The following is a 19914-nucleotide window of genomic DNA, read 5'->3' as shown; positions in this document are numbered from 1 at the left end:
AGTTGAAGCATATTTATTGGGTTCCTCTAACAGTTTCGAGTATCTCGGTCCTAAAATATAGAAAGACAATTTTACATCACAATCTAGGATTAATTTTAATCATCCTAACCACTTTTATATTTTCTTTCTCTCTTGTATATTTGCATTAGGAACCATGGACTCGTGCTGATAAAACTTTTTTAAGTTTAACTAGATTTATAGAATATCTCTAAAAAAGTTTATTATAAAAATATATTCAATGATCTATCAATGATACTAATTATGTACCATAAGTATTAATATTTTGTTATATATATGTCAAAATTAAAGATAGTTGACTTTGTAGGAAGCAAGAATAACTCTTTTTATGGGACAAAGAGAGTAAAAAGATATTAACATTTGATACTATATAAGTATCATTAAATTAATTATAAAATATATTTTTAGTAAACCTAGTTGAAGATATAAATATTAATAACTATTCACTAAAAAAATAATCAAACTTAAGCTAGTTTGACTTGCATAACTCTTATAGTTGTATTTTTTTTGGATGGAGTGAGTAAATTTTTAAGATCAACTATGCACAATAGAAAAATCCATCCAACTAAATTGCCGGGAAGAAAATTTTTTGTCATTTGAAATGGTGAAATTTAAATCCTGCATGTTCATTTAGCGAGTGGAGCATATTTTTCTGAATCTTTTTATTGATGAAATTATTGTTGTCAAAGAATGAATTTATAAAAATAATTCTGGTGGGCTCTAGAGATTTTGGGTCCGGCCAAGCACGTGAAATAAAATATGGTCTAGTAATGAAATCAATTCAGAGCAATTCCATGTTCTAGAAGATAACTTATTATTATTATTATTAAAATTTGTTTGATTTTAATTTTGAGCCCGAGCATCGGCGCGTCAAGCACGCCATCGAGAAGCGTCTCGACTCGGCGTCCCATCACACTGCAGGTGGGCCCCCGAGACAGCCTGAATCAAACCTGCTCCCCTCCCCACGTGTGACCTCCAAATCTCCTCCGTCCGTTCCTCCCTCAACGGCCATGATCGCGCCCTCGTGACGTGGCCCGAGACATTCGAGCCCGCACATCCGGCGCAATTACCTCGCTCGAGCCTGGGCGTTCGGGTTGCCCGATTTTTTTTGGTTGGGTAATTCGGATAATTCAAAATTCGGGTAATGAAAATTGCTATCTGATATTATCCTCAAAAAAAAAATACTACCCGCAAATTCGGGTATCCAATAATTCGGGTTCGGATTCGGGTATTACCTGATATACCCAAATTTACAGAAAACAACAAACTACACTAAATTTCAGTAGCGATCTATACATAATTTCAGCAGCAATTTGTATAGAATTTCAATAGCAATTTGTAGTGAATAATATATTACAGTCACTCATTCAAATAGAGAGAATTATATTCTAATAAAGTGATAAGTTAAATGGTTCAGCTAACAACACATAATAAATACAAAGACAAAATCAAATCTTTGGGTAGTTCGGGTAGTTTGGGTACCGGAGGATATTACCCGAATTACCTAAACTAATTTCAGGTAATCAAAATCGCTATCCGAATTTGGTATCGGGTACCTCGGGTTCGGGTAATTCGGGTCCGGATTCGGGTAATTCGGGTACGGGTAATGGGTATCGGGTATTTTGCCCAGGCTTAACCTCGCTAATCCCCCATTAATTTAGTATAATATATTATTTTTATTTTTTATCAATTATTATTGTTACCGCAGGCCCCGCGGCTTTTGCCTTTCCTGCGGCAGCGAATCGGAGAGCGGAGGGAGGGGAAGGGCTGAAGGGGGAAAGCGCAGCAGCGCCGGCGAGCGAGCGGGCCGTTCGAGGATCGCAATGTGAGCACGAGCGGGTTGGTTCTGATCCCCGATTCCGGAGCCGCATCCTCTCCCCCGGTTGTCCTGATCTCGTAAGATCCCTCTCCCCGCTCTGTTTTATGCAACAAACAGCAAGTTCTGCCTGCTTTCCGGCTGTTCATTGCGATTGCCACGGTGAGATTAGCGATTAGGGTTTCGAGGAGGATTATTTCGTGCGCAACTTGCTGGTTCATTCGAGGCTGTATCTCGCTGAGGCCTTCGTTCGGTCATTTTGTGTGGATTCAATAAGTTGTATTAGGTGTGGGATTTGTGACCTTTTTTTGTTTTATTGGCAAGCCGCTGAATGGGCGCTTGCAGGTTCAGAACTCCCAAGTCCCAACCCTTTGGAATGAAAAGTTAACAGCAATACAGCACTATAGAATCATAACTAGAGTCTAGATGATAGGCACACAATTTTTTTGCTTATTAGTATTGTAGAACCATCGGTCTCCCCACCACCACACTGAATTTGTTTCAGTGAATTGTCTCCTTACCTGATGGTTGGTGCAGGGACACACAAGATGCTGCATCCTAGCTGGGTCGGTGTCTCGGCGTACGTCTCGGAGTATTGGTCTGTGATAATTGCCACTGTTGTTTTCGCATTTGTTGGTGCGGTGACAATTTACTACACAGTCAATCAGTTGAACAAGAAAATCAGCTTGAGCCTGATAAAGGCTATCAAGGCCAGGGCCAAGAGGTACAAGAAATGGAAGGACAAGGTGCCCGCTGCGTCCCACATCTGGAGGAAAGAAGTTGTCCCCCGCAGTAAAGGCCTGAAATGCTGTGTGTGCTTGAAGTCCGTTTCACCTCCTCAGTACTCTGGGGGGACCATCCATCAATGCGATATCTGCAGCGCCGCCGCGCATCCGAGCTGCTCGGGGAATGCACACAAGGATTGCAAGTGTGTATCTATGGCTGGTTTGGACCATGTGCTTCACCAGTGGGCTGTGCAATGGATCGACAGTGCGGATCACTCTGAAGAAGACTCTTTCTGTTGCTACTGTGATGAATCTTGCAATGGGGCTTTCCTTGCGGGGTCTCCGGTTTGGTACTGTATGTGGTGTCAGAGGCTGGTGCATGTTGATTGTCACAGCAGCTTGGCCAAGGAAACTGGTGATATCTGTGACTTGGGACCACTGAAGCGGTTGATATTATCACCTCTTTGTGTTAAGGAGCTTCATTGGACAGGTGCTGGGATTTTGAGTTCTATCACAAATGGGGCTAATGAATTGGCTTCTACTGTCCGAGAGACAATTCTGATTCGTAGTAAAAGGTACAAAAGGAGTAGTGCTTCTGCTGATTCAGATAGCTCTGGGGCTATTGAGCTACCATCTGATGTTGAAGGAGATTCACAAGAAGTAAACAGCGCAGCAAAGAGGAGGGATGATCAGGCCAATGGCAAACTCAATGAGGTACATCAAAGCTCTGAATCAGAGAAAGATAAGCAACATGTACCAGATAACGCAGCTACAACTAATAGATCAAATGTGCAACGTGAGAATTCTCATGTACAGAACAATCAGAAGTACGAAATTATCAACGTGCCTTCTGATTCTAGGCCGCTTCTAGTTTTCATTAACAAGAGAAGTGGTGCACAGAGTGGTGATTCACTGAGACAGCGCCTGCAGATTCTTCTTAATCCTGTGCAGGTTGGTATGCTTCAAGCTCTTTAACCAGTTTTCAGTTGTGTAAGTTTCCTTGTAGATTTTCTCTGTTTTTTTGACACATCTAGCACCCCTTTTTATTTTATATATATATATTTTTTGTTTTTTAGCACAAATCAAGTAATGTTATCGTGTGGCTTATATATCTTTAGGGCTGACTGCAGCTTTAATAAATCCTCTTATACTCGATTTATCCAAAACTTTATTCTGTGCACAACCTTTTGTATCGGTAAAGTTTAGCTCAAGTTGCTTAGTTAAGTTCAGTTAATCCTCCACCTTGTCTTTTTAAACTGATTCATTTTATTGGTTCTGGTGGTTATTGATGATATAACTAGAAGCAACTTTCTATTATGGTACTAACTCATTTCCGTTAGGTTTTCGAGTTGAGCAAACAGCAAGGTCCAGATGTTGGTTTAGCTTTATTTCGGAAGGTAACCCATTTCAGAGTTCTTGTATGTGGTGGAGATGGCACTGCTGGATGGGTTTTGGATGCCATTGAGAAACAGAAGTTTGAAACTCCACCTCCTGTAGCCATCCTTCCAGCTGGTACTGGTAATGATCTTGCTAGGGTTTTATGTTGGGGTGGTGGCCTTGGTGTTATTGAGAAGCGGGGAGGTCTATTCTCAGTTTTGCAAGATGTAGAGCATGCAGCAGTCACTGTTCTTGACAGATGGAAGATCACCATAAAGGACAACCAAGGGAAACTTATGGCACCACCAAAATTTATGAACAACTACTTTGGTATGTCCATGCAACTATTTATTTGCTAAGATTCTTTAGTAGATTCCTGCATAGTCAGATAACCATAATACTCTTGCTTTTTCAGGGGTTGGCTGTGATGCAAAGGTTGCCTTAGATATACACAATCTGAGGGAAGAGAACCCTGAACGGTTTTATAGCCAGGTAACACCTGCTTACTTGCACCCTGACTCCCTGCTATGTTTCCTGACTCCTTTGCACTTGTTGGTGGAGTTGTGTTGCACTTTTGCAAGGATGACAATGCTCTATTGTTCTTTATTTTCCCAGTTTCTCTTGGACAAATTATGCTATGAAAATTTAGTGTTCAGAGTAGCATAAGGCAATATGTACAAGCTTGAGGGCTTTAACTTCTGTACATATTGTTTGTTGATTATTATATCTGTATAAAGTATAATAGATATTATTACATCAAATGTACAAGTATAGGTTTTTAAACTCGCTAGTAGTGCTGGAAATATTAAATATTCCTATTGCTTTAACTACTGTTTGGTAGCACATATATCTGAAAATATGTAGTAGTGCTGGTTTGAAATTGTTGAATAGGTCTATCTTATACACTGCTTTGGCAATCTGAAAATGGGTTTTACTCAAATCTTGATAATCTATTTTCTTTGCTAACTTTTTGAAGACTCATGTAGTCATGTTTGCATTACTAATTGCTACAGTTGAACTTTCATATGGTAATCATATTCCCATGCTTGACAATTTTTCACGCTGTTTATTCTGCACATGCACCATTCTATGTATTAGTTACACAGTTTTTTCCTATCCCTGAATAGGATACAACTATTTTTGTAGTTTATGAACAAGGTGCTGTATGCAAGAGAGGGAGCAAAGAACATTATGGATAACACATTTGATTGTTTTCCTTGGGATGTCAAGCTCGAGATAGATGGATCCAAAATTGATATTCCTCAGGCAAGTGCATTGCATTGTGACTATTCTTCTCTGCTCTTTTTACGTTTTGTCGTAAACAAATTATTTTGACTGGCATATCTGCAAGAAAGAATTCATAAGAAACCCAGTTATGCACAATAATGACGAAATATAGTTACTACACTTCAAGGAACTTTTGCAGGCTTCTTATGTCCTTTGAACATATTGGAGAAGCATCTTCTAGTAAAACTATGTGGCCTTACTTTTTATTCCTTTGATTTGCAGGACTCTGAAGGTATCCTTGTCGCCAACATCAGGAGCTACATGGGAGGGGTTGACCTTTGGAAGAACGAGGATGATGTCTCTGACACTTACCTCCCTCAGTCCATGCATGACAAGAAACTGGAAGTTGTTAGCTTCACAGGAATGCTGCATCTCGGAAGACTGCAGGTATGGAAGAAGTAATCTTCCTCATTCTAGGCTCTATGGTGTTGGTTACCTGATATAATAAAATAATTAACCACCGATTAATGGATAATGGCTAAACTTGCTCTAGATTGGGCTTTCTCGTGCAAAAAGATTAGCCCAAGGTCATCATATAAAGGTTGAAATCAGTACTACAATGCCAATTCAAGTTGATGGAGAGCCATGGTCCCAGGAGCCGGGCACCATAGAGGTTTCTCATCATAGCCAGGTTCACCTCTCTCCCTTTAGTTTATAAACATTTAACTGCATCCGCGTTTTTCCTGTCTTCCCTGGCCTACAACGATGCCTCTCTTGTGCAGGCCTTCATGCTTAAGAGAGTCTCCGAAGAACCACTCGGTCATGCCGCTTCGGTAATGGCCGACATCTTGGAAAAAGCCGAGAACAGTGGCATTATCTCAGCCTCGCAGAAGAGGACTTTGCTCCAGGAGATAGCATCTAGGCTTTTGTAGGACAGTTCTAACGCTAGTGCTTCTAGTTGTGTGTAGCTCACCCTATAGCTTTCTCTCACGTTCTCAGCTGCCAGAGGCTTCCTTCCGGGCTACTAGGGAATCACCGCCTGGTCGTTTGTACATACGGTCTTGGTATCTTATGCCTGATTGGATTGTGCTTGTGTATAATTCTGTGTAAAATTTTGTACACCCTATTGGGATGATCTGAGCCTTAGTTGCTTATTGCACTAGAAGAGCTTATCTGTGTGCTCTTGTGCTTGTTGAGGCTGGAAATTCTGATACCGTTCGTATGGATTGCTGAAACTTTAAACAAAGGTTTTTCTGCTTTGTTATTGTACTGGGTTTCATTTTTCATCTTCTCACATAATTTGTATATTTGTCCCTGTTTGCCCTATATAAGAAAAGTAAAATAGATTTATACTAGCGGCAGTAGCAAGCAAGCCCGTCTAGCTCAGTCGGTAGAGCGCAAGGCTCTTAACCTTGTGGTCGTGGGTTCGAGCCCCACGGTGGGCGGGTTAACTTTTTGTTGTTTGCTCTGTTGCATTTTTCACATGTCTTCATTTTTGTCGTGTGTTTGCTCATTTTGTACTCGATCAGCTCCATTCCTCTTCTTGTCTTGGTTTCGAAAACCATGTTCTTGAGTTTCTTGGTTTTCGTTTCGCGGCCAACCGGTTCATGGAACCATCCTTGTCTTGGAGCCCACTTGTCGGCCTACTGGCTGGCTGAGATGCCGGTCAGAGCTGGCGGCTTCCAATGCTTCCTTCACCAGAGGTACATACATATATACGAGACGAAGCCTGTTTTGTTCATCTTCAGTTCCCCTCATTGATCCGACTCGACTTGTGGACCAGCACTAGCAAATAGCAAACGCAATGAGGCTCCTGGTGGCGCTATGGGCGGTTCTTGCACACATCCTGGGCTGCGCCGACGTGCTGCACGCCGGCCACCAGCCGCTGTCGAGGATCGCCATCGAGAGGGCGACGGCCGCTCTCGTCGATTCGGCCAGCATCAATGCTCACCCCACGGTTCTTGGCCTCAAGGTGCTCCTGCTTCCCTCACCTTCTCTTCTTCAGTACCACTTATCTCTTGCTCACTCCCATTTCCTCGAACTGAAAACGTGCTTGCTACTGATCGTGCGTCTCTCGGCTTGGGACATGGTCACTTGGTGGTGTTCCAGGGTCAGAGCAGTGACTAGGTGGTCGTCGAGTTCTCGCATCCGAACCCCTCCAACGACGACTGGGTCGGCGTCTTCTCTCCTTCAGGTTTCAGGTGAGCTCTGCAACTGATGACACCCGTACTGTCCCTTCTTCAGACGATGACATTTCACCTCTTCATTCACATGTTCAGCTCTGAAACCTGCCATGCCTATACTACCGTCATTTTGCCGTGGTCCGTGGACGTTGTTAAGTGCTAAAGGAGAGACGAATTTGTCGTTTCCTCACAATGCTAAACCGTGTTAAATTAATATTTATTATTTCCAATAATGGCTTTTAAGTGTCACATGGTCAATTTGCACGTAAAATAGACAAAGCGTGTGCAATAATAGACACACTAAAACATAGAAACCATATTTCCAATTCACTACGCCAAAAAGCTTTTCTAAGGGCGGTTGTAGACCATTTGCAGGGGCGGTTTGCCCAGCTGCCCTTACGCAAGGGTCTCTACAAATCATGCATTTGTAGGGGCGGTTCTCAGGCCGCTCCTACAAATCGATTTGTAGGGGTGGCTAGTGTTTCCAGCCGCCCCTATAAATCTATTTGTAGGGGCGGCTCTTATTACCAGCCGTCCCTACAAATAGATTTGTAGGGGCGGCTGTAGTACCAGCCGCCCCTACAAACAGGTATTTGTAGGGGCGGTTCAATCTAGAACCGCCCCTACAGTACGTTTTTCCGCAAAAAAAAAAAAATCAAATTTTCAATTCAAAATCACTTTGCCGAACGTCCCACAACCAACGTTCCAAACAGTGTTCGCGTTGCCGAACGCCCCGCGACCAACGTTCCGAACCGCGTTCGCGTTGCCGAACGCCCCGTGACCAACGTTCGCGTTGCCGAACACCCCGCGACCGCGACTACAAGCATAAGAGTATTCTATAAACTACAATTACAAGTCCAATTCACATGAATATATACAATCCATCATTAAATATATAAATTCCATACACATTGTTATCAACGTCCTAGAGCTAGCCTTTCAGTCTCACAAAGGTGTTGGTACTGAGGATTTGTACCTAAGTCAGACTCTCGGTCATGGTAGGCGCCTCTGACGTGTACAATCTGGTCCAATGTGAAGTTGCAAAGGTCGCCGACGAGCTCTAAGAGTTGATCATCCTTGTATGGGTCTCTTTTCATTCCTTTCTCTTCTCTCCACTACAAGAAAATAAGTTTCAGTTTAGTATTTCATACCATTTACGAAGTTTTTATACTACGAGTGAAGAGGTTCAAACTTACCCTTAAGGGGTGTCTCCTGTAGGCACCAGTGTTACCCATCATAGAACATATATAGTATCCACAATGTACACTCCCAGGCTTCTGCTTGGGGCACTGTGTGTTTTGCATATGAAAATGTTAAGTAATGCTTTTGACAGCCATGTAACGGAGTACTGAAGAAGTAAGTTACACTTACCGCACATAGTATTTTTATAGCCAGCTTTTCCTTCCTTACCGGATCATGCCTTCCATGATGATTAGTGACATAGAACCTAAATGCCATGTTCGAATTATTTTAGCAAATACAACTTGTTAGTATCCAAAAGTGAACGTTACAAGTATGTATACAAACATATAAGCTAATGAGAATTGTCGATATGTATACGTCTTGAGAATCGATATGAAGTCTTTGTATGTCACCGTGTCCTTATCTAATGAATCAAAGACCCATGCCATGCTCCTCCCGACATCGACGGCTATACAAATCCAGTGGTTGCTGCATGGATTTAATCATAGAACTAGATAAGCCCTTTTGCATCGAATGAAATATATCGAACAAAGCTTTAAGTATAGAGTTGAGCTTACTCGAAGTTGTATGGTAGCCATATAGTAGAGTGGTGTTGGAGATTTTTGAAAGCCAAGGCAATGTATGCCGCAACCTTAAGGGACTCTTCCCTTAGCTTCGCACTACGGATGCGCTCTTTCTCCCGAAGAGTCTTTGCAGCTGCTAGCTCTTTGGCATCTAGTGTCCACCGTTTAGGATAATTAAAATTTGTTTGGGCTATAGCTTGAGGGTTTACATACCCGGCTTTCACACTTGGCATTTGTTTGACAATGTGCACCTGCATTCTACAAATCACGGCGTGGGTTAGTTACAACAAAATTCAAAGATTACATTCATATCATATCGGGAGGACAAGGACTTACAGGCACCACGTGCGAATTAGATTCATCTCCATTTCTCCCAGGTGAAAGCATGTGTGCATGTCATTGAAGTCAAAGACAATTTTCCCGGCTGGGCTTCCAAATGTGCCGGTGGGAAAGCATGCTTGTATGATATCTATGCTCGTTGGGAGAACACGCAAGTACCAATCATGGAACCTTCTCATTCCAAGTGGTAGGCGCTGGATGTCCCAGTTTGGTAGGAAGGGCTTGCCTCTTTCATATTTTTTCGGGCAATCCTTTGACCATTCGATGGCATCAACATTTGGATACTGCTTTGCAATTTGGTGAAGTTTGCTACTAACGGCCTCCTCAGAACCCCGTGATGGGACTTTTTTAACTTGGTTTTCAGGCTTGAACTGATCATGGGAATACCACTTGGACACCGACGAGACGTCTTTGATCGGAACATAAACTGGCCTTATGTGGATTGGAATCTTCTTTTGGAGTTCCCATTCAGGCATGTCCTCATCTTCTTGTGCATCACCTTCTTCAGGAGGCACTCGTTGTTCATGTATCGGTTGTGCTTGTTGAGAAGACTGTGGCATCTCATGATGCACTTGCCCGGTACGAGCTGGAGAAGGTTGTGGCATCTCATCAGACACATGCTCGATAGGAGGCAGGGAAGAATTTGGCATCTCAGGAATGTGGGGGTCATGAGACGGTGAAAATATCTCCCCGGCCTCAACAACTCGCTCCAAATTTGGGAGAGGGGGAGGCGGCGAAGAAGCAGTCAATATAATGTCCCGTTTGTGCCAGAGGATGAACTGCCCCATAATGTCTCCGAGTAACACCAGCCCCTCGGGAGTTGTGTAGTCTATCCTCCACTGCATGAACTCGGGCTTCACTGTATGCACCTCGACCCTAGTGTAGTCCGGTGGTATCTTATTATTGTGGTGTAAGCCACCGGGAGGATGTACAACACCCGTTGCCACCTCTATCACAGTGTTCTGCCGGCCGCTGAGAAACACCAAGGTGCAACTAGTAGGTTCCCATATGAGATCGACTGAGGTTGTGGCTGCAGTGGAACCTTGGCTGCTAGGAACTTTCGGAGGGCTAGTAACTAATGCCACTTCTCCTGGTGGCATCACTAATATACGTGGCTCCGTAGACATTCCTTGCTCCTCCAGCGCCTTCGCAACTAGAGCCTTCACTTGGAGCTCAAGACTAGTCTCCCGGTCTCGGCCATGTTTCTTGTACATGTGCCTGTCCTCTTCGAATCCTTGCTTCTAGGTCATCCTTTTCCCTAGCCCCCTGGTGCGGCCTGTGTGCTCCTTGTTTCCCAAGCCAAGGCTAAGCTCGTCCCTCTCTCTGGAAGGATTGAATGAGCCCGTCTCTTTGTCTTCAGCATATTTCAGTATCCTTGATACCGCCTCTTGGGTCTCCGGCTTATCAAACTTAAGATTACTGCCGGATGGTTCTATACTCCTCGCATATTCCAGTTCCTTGAGCGTACCTTCAACTTTGTCACATCGATATTCCCAACAGATGCGGCCTCTTCATCCGTCTTCCTAAACTGCTCTTCCTTGGCATAGTAGCCACCGGGGCCTAGATGATGGTGGTGTTTGTTCCTCTTCGCTAGCTCGGTGTTACAAGCACTGAGCTCCAATGCCTCTGCTGAAGTCTTCTGAGCCACGAGCTCCTCCCATTGACTAGGAGTTATTTTGCCGAACTCGTTGAAGGGAGTTAACCCCTTTTGGATATACTTCGTGTTAAGCTCCGACCTCCAACATCGAAATGACTCTCCCATCATCCTGATAGCATTTTTTTTACCAATTCGTGCTTACCCTCTGGAAATCTAAAATTGACCTTCAGCCACCTATCTCATAGTGCATTCTTTATGTTCTCTGGTACCTCTTTCCAGTTAGGGATTGCTGGGTTCAATTTGTCTCTTACTAGGGCCCCAATCGCATTACGAAATCATCCTCTTAATTCCTTCGGCTCAAGGATCTCCCCTGCTGGCCCAACCTCCGTTATCACATAGCAAGCCTTATCTGGATATAGATTTCCTTTTCTATCCCCTCGTTTCCTCTTAGGCTTGGTAGTCGTGGTTGTGTCTTGAGTTTGTGGAGCAGAGGCATCGTGATCCATCTTTGTGGTTGTTGCCTCTGCTCTCCTTTTCTCTACTCCGTCTTGTCCAGCGAGATGTCGCGGACATCGATGTCGTCTTTTCTGAGTTTTAGGAGGGACCTATATATAGGACAGGTCAAAGTGTTAGCAGAGGTAACACAGCCAAAGCTTTAGCAAAATTTACAAGTTAAGGCTTCTTCCCTACCTCCTCGTTCGGGTCAAAATCCTTGTCCAAATCTTCATCCGTTGGCCTCCTTCTTGCTTTAGGTGGGAAAGGATCCTCGGGACTTTCATATCCCTCTTCTGACTCATCATCCTCTTCTTCTTCACCTTCAGCAGCCTCTCCTTTGGGGCCTTCCTCCTCGTCACACTCCTCCTGAGTAAGCATCACTTCTAGATCCTTTTCTACCTCGTTATCGAACTGTTCCTGAGTAAGCTGGTCCTCTAGTGCTTGCTCCTCAAGGGTTGGCTGCTCATCATGCTAGGGGCATCGAGCTGCACGGTCTGTTGTCCGCGACATTATTTCACGCTTTGTTCTAAAAGATGCAAGAAAGTATGCTTTAGGTACGCGAGAAGGTATAAGAAATCAAAAAGGTCTATAAACCAAAGTAGTCCTATAAAACAACAATATAAAAAAACAAGAAGTAGCAGTGGTAGAGGCCTCAGAAACATGTCAATCATCATCTGATCTTGAACTTGGAGCATCAAGGCATCATAACAGAGAAGAGAGGAGAAGGTAATGTAGGGGCGGCTGCTAATGATGCCAAGTTCCTCACAAGTTCTTGATCATCAGCTCATATTCCATATAATGTATGGACTTAGACAATTTCATCATCGGCAAAACAAAGGAGGGGAGAGGAGAGGGAAGATTTGGTAAAAAAAAGCAACAGCTGCTTAACAAACACAGAGAGGAAAATGTGTAAAAACAAGCAGCTGCTGCTTCCCAAACATAGAGGATAGGAAATATGGCAAAAATAGAGGAGAGGGGAGATTTGGTAAAAAACAGCAGCTACTGCTTCCAAAAAAAGCAACAGCTACCATACTGCCATCAGAAGTAGTAGACAATAGTAGTAGGGAACCTGTTATCTAAAAAAAGTAAGCAAAAACAGAAATATACTGTGTAAGTCTATAAATAACAAGGTGTAGATAAGCAAGAACATGCACTTATATAGAGAACAGAAATATACTGCCATCAGAAGTAGTAGGTAAATGTGCTAAACTCATAGAACATGCACTTATATAGAGAACAGTCACAATAAACTGTATAAAAGAAGAAAAAGAATGTGTAGCAATGCCGCTGTGTTAGATTATTTGGTCAAACCGTTACAAAAATCTGAGTCATAATTTGATTTGACTAGAAAACGTATATCATTTGTAAGTAGATTGAAGAGCATCATCTACAGATGGAACTCGAATGTTTTACAACTTCACTGAAAACATGGAAAATGATGTCAAGGTTATGTTGTCATAAAATAAACAATAAGAGATACAAGATCCGAGTTATAATTTGAATTCATATGAAAATATTGATTATTTAAAAGATTGGAGAACGTCATCTAACAGCTGGAAAATGGTGTCAAGGTTACGTTTTCATTTAAAAAAGGGCACTAGTGGGCACTGGTCATTCGTGAGTTGTGGACTCAAGTCTGGTTATTCTTCTACTGCTATTGTCTGGATTCAGTTCCATGGGAATCTGGAACAATTGCATCATTACCCTTAAATTTCTACTTTTCACCAGAGCCATTGATTGGTCAAATATTTTTTTCCTCAAATGCGCAGAACTGCACATTATAGTATTAGAAAAGGAATAAAAATGTCCACACAAGGAAAGCTAAGACAAAGGGTAGAGGATGGAAAGGGAAAGGAATTAGAAAATGGGAAAACACTACTCCTGGCCTCTCATGACTGGCCACACAGGGGAAAAAAGCTACTGCCACAAAAAAGATAAGTTTGTGTAATTGATGACGTATGATGTGGCTTCTAGGTTTTTGCTAAAAATTGAAACAACCTTGTACTTATCTATTGCCCTGCATTCTCTTTACTGTGTCTATATGTTTGCTTAGTTTGTTGGTTCTGGTTTGTGAACCAAGTCACGCTGTAATTAATAGCTGCTATCTTCACATATAGATATTACCACAGACCTTTTGTGCATACTGGTGCAAACTGAATGCATGGAACCAGAAATCAACTTTGATTTAAATTCTGAGGTTTGAATTGTCATGGATTGCATTTGGTAAAAATACCAAAGATGCGTGCAAACTTGTTGACCTTGTATTATGTTGTTGCCCTGTTTCAGATATTTTTTTACCAGATTTTCTTTTGCTATTGTTTTCTGGTATATCTTTATTCGAAGACTTATTTCCTCGCATATTTGTTTTCAAATACCTATTTTCTGGTATATCTCAAGGTCACATCTAGAGCTAAGTTTTGTTAACCTTTGGTAGTAGTATTTATATATAGCATACCAAACTGTAAGTGCTGAGCTGGAATGTTGATTTTGATTTTTATGCATGGTATTGTTTCAGATCGTGGTACCTTATCATCACTGGCAAGGCTCACTGATGTTTGACGTGCGACTCAAGAGCAAGGGCAAAGCAGGGGCAGCAGCTTGTGACCTGGAGCTCACGGACGCGAAGAGCAGAAGGAGAGAGGTAGGAATCGGCAGCAGGTCTCCACACAGCCGAGAGGAAACGAGAGGGAGCAACGCACGGCACACAAATGAAAAAGCAAGCGCTCAACCTGGGGGGTGCTCGACTGGGCGCAGGAGCGCGAGGCGCTGCTGGTGGACTGGCCACCTGGGTTGCCTGCGACTGACAGGTGCCTACGAACAGTAAATATCCAGAATATCTAGTAAATATCCAGATTTAAGTGTGATTGTGAATGTATACTTATCCTTGATTTAAGTGTGATTGTGAATGTTTTTTTATGTTCCTTCTGTCATTGGGAAAAGAGAATGAGAAATGAACATGACAAAGTGTAATGGCTAGATATATGAAAATGTCTTATCCTCCAAAAGTATGTATCACCATCCTACACTTCATCTCTAAGTTATCATCCACACTAGATATATGAAAATGTCTTATCAAATATTTCAGTCTGTTTGATGGAAATAGCAGCAATGATGAAGAAATACTTTTTCTTTAATTCATGAACACATGATAAACAAACTTCTTTTCATGGGAGCATGGTGCATATATGGCTACAAGAAGAATTAGAACAGGGCACTAACTAGTAATTGTGTGCAGAAGCCCCCAAAACTCAAAGTGATTACACCAAAGCAAGGCAACAAAGTAATATGGACAAAAGAAAAACCTCAGTGGTCTCTCAAACGCCATGTTGCAGCACAGCACACAAAAAATGGGCATGTATGAGGTGCAAGAATTTTGAGTTTTTGCACAAGATATTGCTTGTAAGACTAGAGATGCATCAAATATAGGACCACCTAAACTGTCTGGCTATCCAATGCAAGACAGTAAGGATTCGGTTCATAACTTGAAAATGATGAATACCTGAAAACGAGTCGTCGGCGTGCGGGGGCGGGCGCCAGGGGCCGGGCGCGGGAGGACGCTGGGGGTCGGCGCGCGGGGGAGGGCGTCGGGGGCCGGGCGCGGGACGCCGGGGGTCGGCGCGCAGGGGCGGGCGCCGGGGACCGGGTGCGGGTGTCGGCGTGCGGGGGCGGGCGCCGGGGGCCGGGCGCGGGATGCCCAGGGTCAGTCGGCACGTGGTGGAGGGCACCGGGGGCCAGGCGCGGGACGCCGGGGGTCGGCGCACGGGGACGGGCGCCGGGGGCCGGGTGCGGGACGCCGAGCGCCGGGGGATGGGTGCGGGATGCCGAGCGCCGGGCGCCGGAGGCCGGCAAGGGCGCGGGGGCGGGCACGGGACTGGCGGCGGAAACCCTAGGCGCGCGGGCAGCCTGACGGCGTCGGTGGAAGAAGACAGCGCCCAGACTGACTCCCGTGCGTCGATTCTCCTATTTATACTCCCTCCTATTTATAGGGGTGGTTCCTGATCTAGCCGCCCCTACAAATCCATTTGTAGGGGCGGTTCCTGATCTAGCCGCCCCTACAAATGCATTTGGTCAAATGAAAAAACAACACTTTGACTCTAGTATTATGAACTCTAAATGACTTCAAATTGAAAAGTTTTGAATACCAAGTTTGTTAAACGAATCAATATCTACAATTGTTGTTTTGGTCAACTTTCCATTTGAGAAAGTTTGGACGGTTCAAATTTGTGATTTTTAAATTTCAACGCCTACAAACTAGTTTTCGAAACCCTAGGTTATCTCAAATTGAAAAGTTTTGAATACCAAGTTTGTTCAGCTCATCAAGATCTACAATACTTATATAGTCCATTTTTTCATTTAAGAAAGTTTGAACAAAATGTAGTTCAAATTTCACAAGTGTGTGACATAGTTTCAGAAAGTCTATGAGATTCAAGAATTTGTGACTAGTGTTTGATAAAACTTTCTCAAATGCAAAATAAGCTATGTAACAATTGTAGATCTTGCTGAGATGATCAAACTTGGTATTCAAAGTTTTTTCATCTGAGGTCATGTAGTGTCTCATTTGAGCAAGTTTGACCAAGTCAAATTTGGTCAAATAAAAAAACAACACTTTGACTCTAGTATTATGAACTCTAAATGACTTCTGGATGTTGCAATAGAGTGGATGTTCAAATAGAGTCATCTGGATGTTGCAAAGGGTAGTCTCACACACATGCATAAAATGTAGTCTCACACACATACAAAAATATGTAGTCTTACACACGTACATAAATATACAGTCTCACACGCATGCATAAATGAAGCCTTACAAACACACACTTACACAAATACTCTACGTTCAACAACTAGCTAGCCCGCTGTAACGACTTTCCCCTTGACACCTTTTCGTTCCCATGGCATTATATCTTTGGGGAGGTTCTTTTCCACAACACTGATCTTCTTAGGAAAGTCTATGAGTAGCGGCATCTCATCATAGTTATTGTAAGCTTCAACATCGTCCACGCCATCAACTCCAATAATGTGTTGTTTCTCGGAGGCAACCACGTGCTTTGTCTTCTTCTTCAGGGGGAGGTTACTTTGTGGGTTAGACATATAGAAAACTTGTGCGACACGTGAAGCGAGCACCCAAGGGTCATCTTGGTAGCCTAGATTCTTGAGGTCCAGGACTCTCAATCCGATCTCGTTCAGTTGGTGTTGTTTGATCCAGCGGCATCGAAACAGGGCCACCGTTATATCCCTTCCATAGTCAAGTTCCCATATCTCTTCAATAATGCCAAAGTATTGGATCTTTCGCCCTAATCCATCGAGAGCCTCTATTCGAACGCCGCTGTTTTGGTTCACATATTTACTATCCTTTGCGTGGGTATAGTACGTGTACCCATTGATGTCATAAGCATTTCAAGATGTCACTTGTCTCGATGGCCCCTCCGCCAACCTACTGATGGTAATAGAGTCTATGGTTTCTTCAGGCGGTATGTTTTGGTCCTTCAACCATATAGTTAGTCGTTGCTTGTGCTGTTTCATGACCCAATCATCCGAACGGCCATTTCTCTCCGCCATAATGATAGCCAAGTGTTCATCAATATACGGTTACATCAGTTGTGTACTCTGCAAGACACTGTAATGCGCCCGACTCACCTCTTTGTAATCATGGTCGATAAACACTTTTCTACCACTGGTGCCCTTCCCAGCCAGCCTACCCTTGTGACGAGAATCGGGTTTACCAATCCCTTTTTGTACTTTTAGGTACTCTTGACAGCACTCGACGACTTCTTCAGTACTGTAACCCTCTATCATGGAGACCTCACGTATCGACTTAAAACCGACATGAACCGCTCATAGGACCACATTTCATGCAAGTAGCAAGGGCCAAGCGCCTGTATCTGATGAACCATGTGAATCATGAGATGTGGCATTATATCAAAAAAAAGCAGGAGGTAAACACATCTCTAGTTGATTTTGTGTCTCCACCACAAATTCATGTAGGTCACTCAGCTCTTCCTTGCCAATCGTCTTCTGTGAGATCTTCGAAAAGAAGTAGCACATGCGGGTGATGGCCATTTTCAAGAACTCTGGCTTTATAGCCCTGATTGCAATAGGTAGAAACACTGTCAGCATCACATGGCAATCGTGAGCCTTGCAGTGTGTTATTGACAAGTCCTTCATCGACACTAGCTTCTTCACATTTGCTGAAAACCCAGTTGGGACTTTGATCCCCCTTAGGAAAGTGCATATAGCTCTCTTCTCGTCTGGTGTTAGGTTGAAGCACGCCGCGGGCAAAGTGTATTTTCCATTACCCTCAGGTACCGGGTGAAGCTGTGGCATCATGTTTAGCTGCACCATGTCTTTCCATGCTTTCAGACCATCCTTTGACTTGCCTGTGTCCATCAAGGTAGCAATGAGACTCTCAAAGACATTCTTCTGCACGTGTATAGCATCAATGGCATGGGGGACCTCCAAGTCTGGCCAATAAGGCAGATACTGAAAGAAGATTGATTGTTTCTTGAAAGGTACGCCTTCGATAGGAGATGTGCTTCTATCTCTGTTCGTCCCATCTAGATTCTTCTTTCCATAGATGACGCGTATGTTTTTCACCATTCTGTACACATGTTCTCCGTTATGACGTCTCTCCGGAGGGGGTTCAATCTCCGGGGTGTTGTCATAAAATCTAAAGAACAATTTGCTGCGGTACTTGTGACTTGTCTTTAAGAAGCGTCGGTTCCTTAGGTAAACTATCTTCTTGGATGCATCCAGGTAAACCCATGTAGTACCATCCAAGCAAACCAAGCATCCCGTCTTCCCTTTGATCTGTCCAGACAAAGCAAACAGCACGGGGTAATCATTGGTAGTAACAAATATTGTTGCTCTACATATGAAGTCCTCCTTTCGGAATGCATTGTACATCTGCTCCCCATGCCTCCATAGTCTCTCCATTTCTTGCATCAAGGGCTCGAGGAACACGTCTATATCAATGCCTAGTTGTTTAGGGCCAGAAATAAGAATAGTGAGGAGAAGGTACTTTCTCTTCTAACACAACCATGTTGGGATGTTGTACATGGTCAAGATCACTGGCCATGTGCTGTGGTTGCTCATCCTCTCATTGAAGGGATTCATTCCATCGGTGCTCAGGCCAAACCGTACATTCCTTGGGTCATCGCTGAATTCTTTGTGCTTCTCATCAAACCTTTGCCACTAACTACAATCAGCCAGGTGTGCAATCTTATCATCATCCACCTTGCGCTCATCATCCCACCATGTCATGAGTGCGACTTCTTTAGGGTTTAGGAACATACGTCTCAAGCGGTCGGTCACTGGTAGGTACCACATTACCAGGGCAGGAATTCTTCTCTGCTTTGCATCGTTGCCTAATGGAGTGTCCTCTAGGGGCTGAGATTCTTGTACCACTTTTTTTGTACCCTTCTTATTCCTCTTTTTCCCCGTGGATGGTTCGTCCCCACCGTAAAGGTCATTGTTCTTGTACCGGCTGGCCCCACATCGGGGACATTTATCCAATGACTTGAACGTTTCACCGCGAAAAAGTATACAGTGGTTGGGGCATGCATGTATTTTTTCAACCCCCATTGTCAATGGACTTATGATCTTCTTTGCTTGGTATGTGTTGGCGGGAACTGAGTTTGGTTGTGGCAACACCCATGACAGGAGATGCAATAGATCATTGAAACTATAGTCTGACCAGCCGCACTTAGCCTTCAGGATGAGCAGCTCAAGCACGAAACGTAGCAATGTCCAATGTGTCGGACAACCCTTTTCAACACCATACATAGTCTCCTTTGATGCTTTTGTCACTCTTTCCAAATTTTCTAGACCTTTCGGGCTATTTAGTAAAATCTCTGGTCCAAGGGTTCGAATCATGTCATCTAAATCATCTTCAACTCCGACACGTGCTCCACCATCATTATTGGCACCACCTTTGTCATTACCATCCCAACCACCAGCATCACCACCTTGTTCATTGCCAAACTCGAAATCCATTTGTGCATCAAGCTTGGCTAAATATTAGGACAGGGATTCTATGGTTTCATCGTCGTATTCCTCCTCATCCTCGTCGTTAACAATATCTGTTTCACCATGATGAATCCACACTGTGTAGTCCTCAACAAATCCTCGTATAATCAAATGTGATCTGATGATAGTCACATCTGTCCATGCCATACGGTTCTTGCAATCTTTACAGGGGCAAATAATTGTATCCTTATTCTCTTTCAATGTCGTTGCATGCTTCGTTGCGGCTTCAATAAATTTATCCACCTCTTCACGGAAACCTGCCTTGAACCTTAACGAACCATACATCCAAGAGTTCCTGTACTCCATCTTTTACAACAACAACAAAACAAACATTAAAGGACTACTTATT

General features: G+C 43.4%; 1 protein-coding gene and 1 non-coding gene across 2 annotated transcripts; both read left to right on the top strand.

The window, feature by feature from the left end:
* The first annotated feature begins 1728 nt into the window (after positions 1-1728).
* On the top strand, positions 1729-6333 carry LOC136506790 (diacylglycerol kinase 1-like). The gene is made up of 8 exons (XM_066501680.1): positions 1729-1914; positions 2372-3510; positions 3900-4266; positions 4352-4428; positions 5083-5202; positions 5446-5610; positions 5717-5854; positions 5946-6333. Exons 2-8 carry the CDS (start codon positions 2383-2385, stop codon positions 6093-6095), a joined length of 2145 nt encoding a protein of 714 aa, XP_066357777.1. The 5' UTR covers positions 1729-1914; positions 2372-2382; the 3' UTR covers positions 6096-6333.
* Positions 6334-6535: 202 nt separating this feature from the next.
* Positions 6536-6608, top strand: TRNAK-CUU (transfer RNA lysine (anticodon CUU)). The gene has a single exon. It is a non-coding gene; the product is annotated as a tRNA-Lys (tRNA).
* The last annotated feature ends 13306 nt before the right edge of the window (positions 6609-19914 follow it).

Source organism: Miscanthus floridulus, chromosome 15 (genome assembly GCF_019320115.1).
Source record: "Miscanthus floridulus cultivar M001 chromosome 15, ASM1932011v1, whole genome shotgun sequence".
Classification (NCBI taxonomy): Eukaryota; Viridiplantae; Streptophyta; class Magnoliopsida; order Poales; family Poaceae; genus Miscanthus; species Miscanthus floridulus.
The sequence above is the reverse complement of the archived record's forward strand: the minus strand, read 5'-3'. Positions and strand labels throughout refer to the sequence as shown.

Excerpts from the sequence above, each read along its gene's own strand:
- LOC136506790 (XM_066501680.1), top strand. The coding sequence starts at position 2,383 with ATGCTGCATCCTAGCTGGGTCGGTGTCTCGGCGTACGTCTCGGAGTAT. Across the intron at positions 4,267-4,351 it reads ATTTATGAACAACTACTTTG|GGGTTGGCTGTGATGCAAAG; the intron begins GTATGTCCATGC and ends TTGCTTTTTCAG. Across the intron at positions 5,611-5,716 it reads TGCATCTCGGAAGACTGCAG|ATTGGGCTTTCTCGTGCAAA; the intron begins GTATGGAAGAAG and ends AACTTGCTCTAG.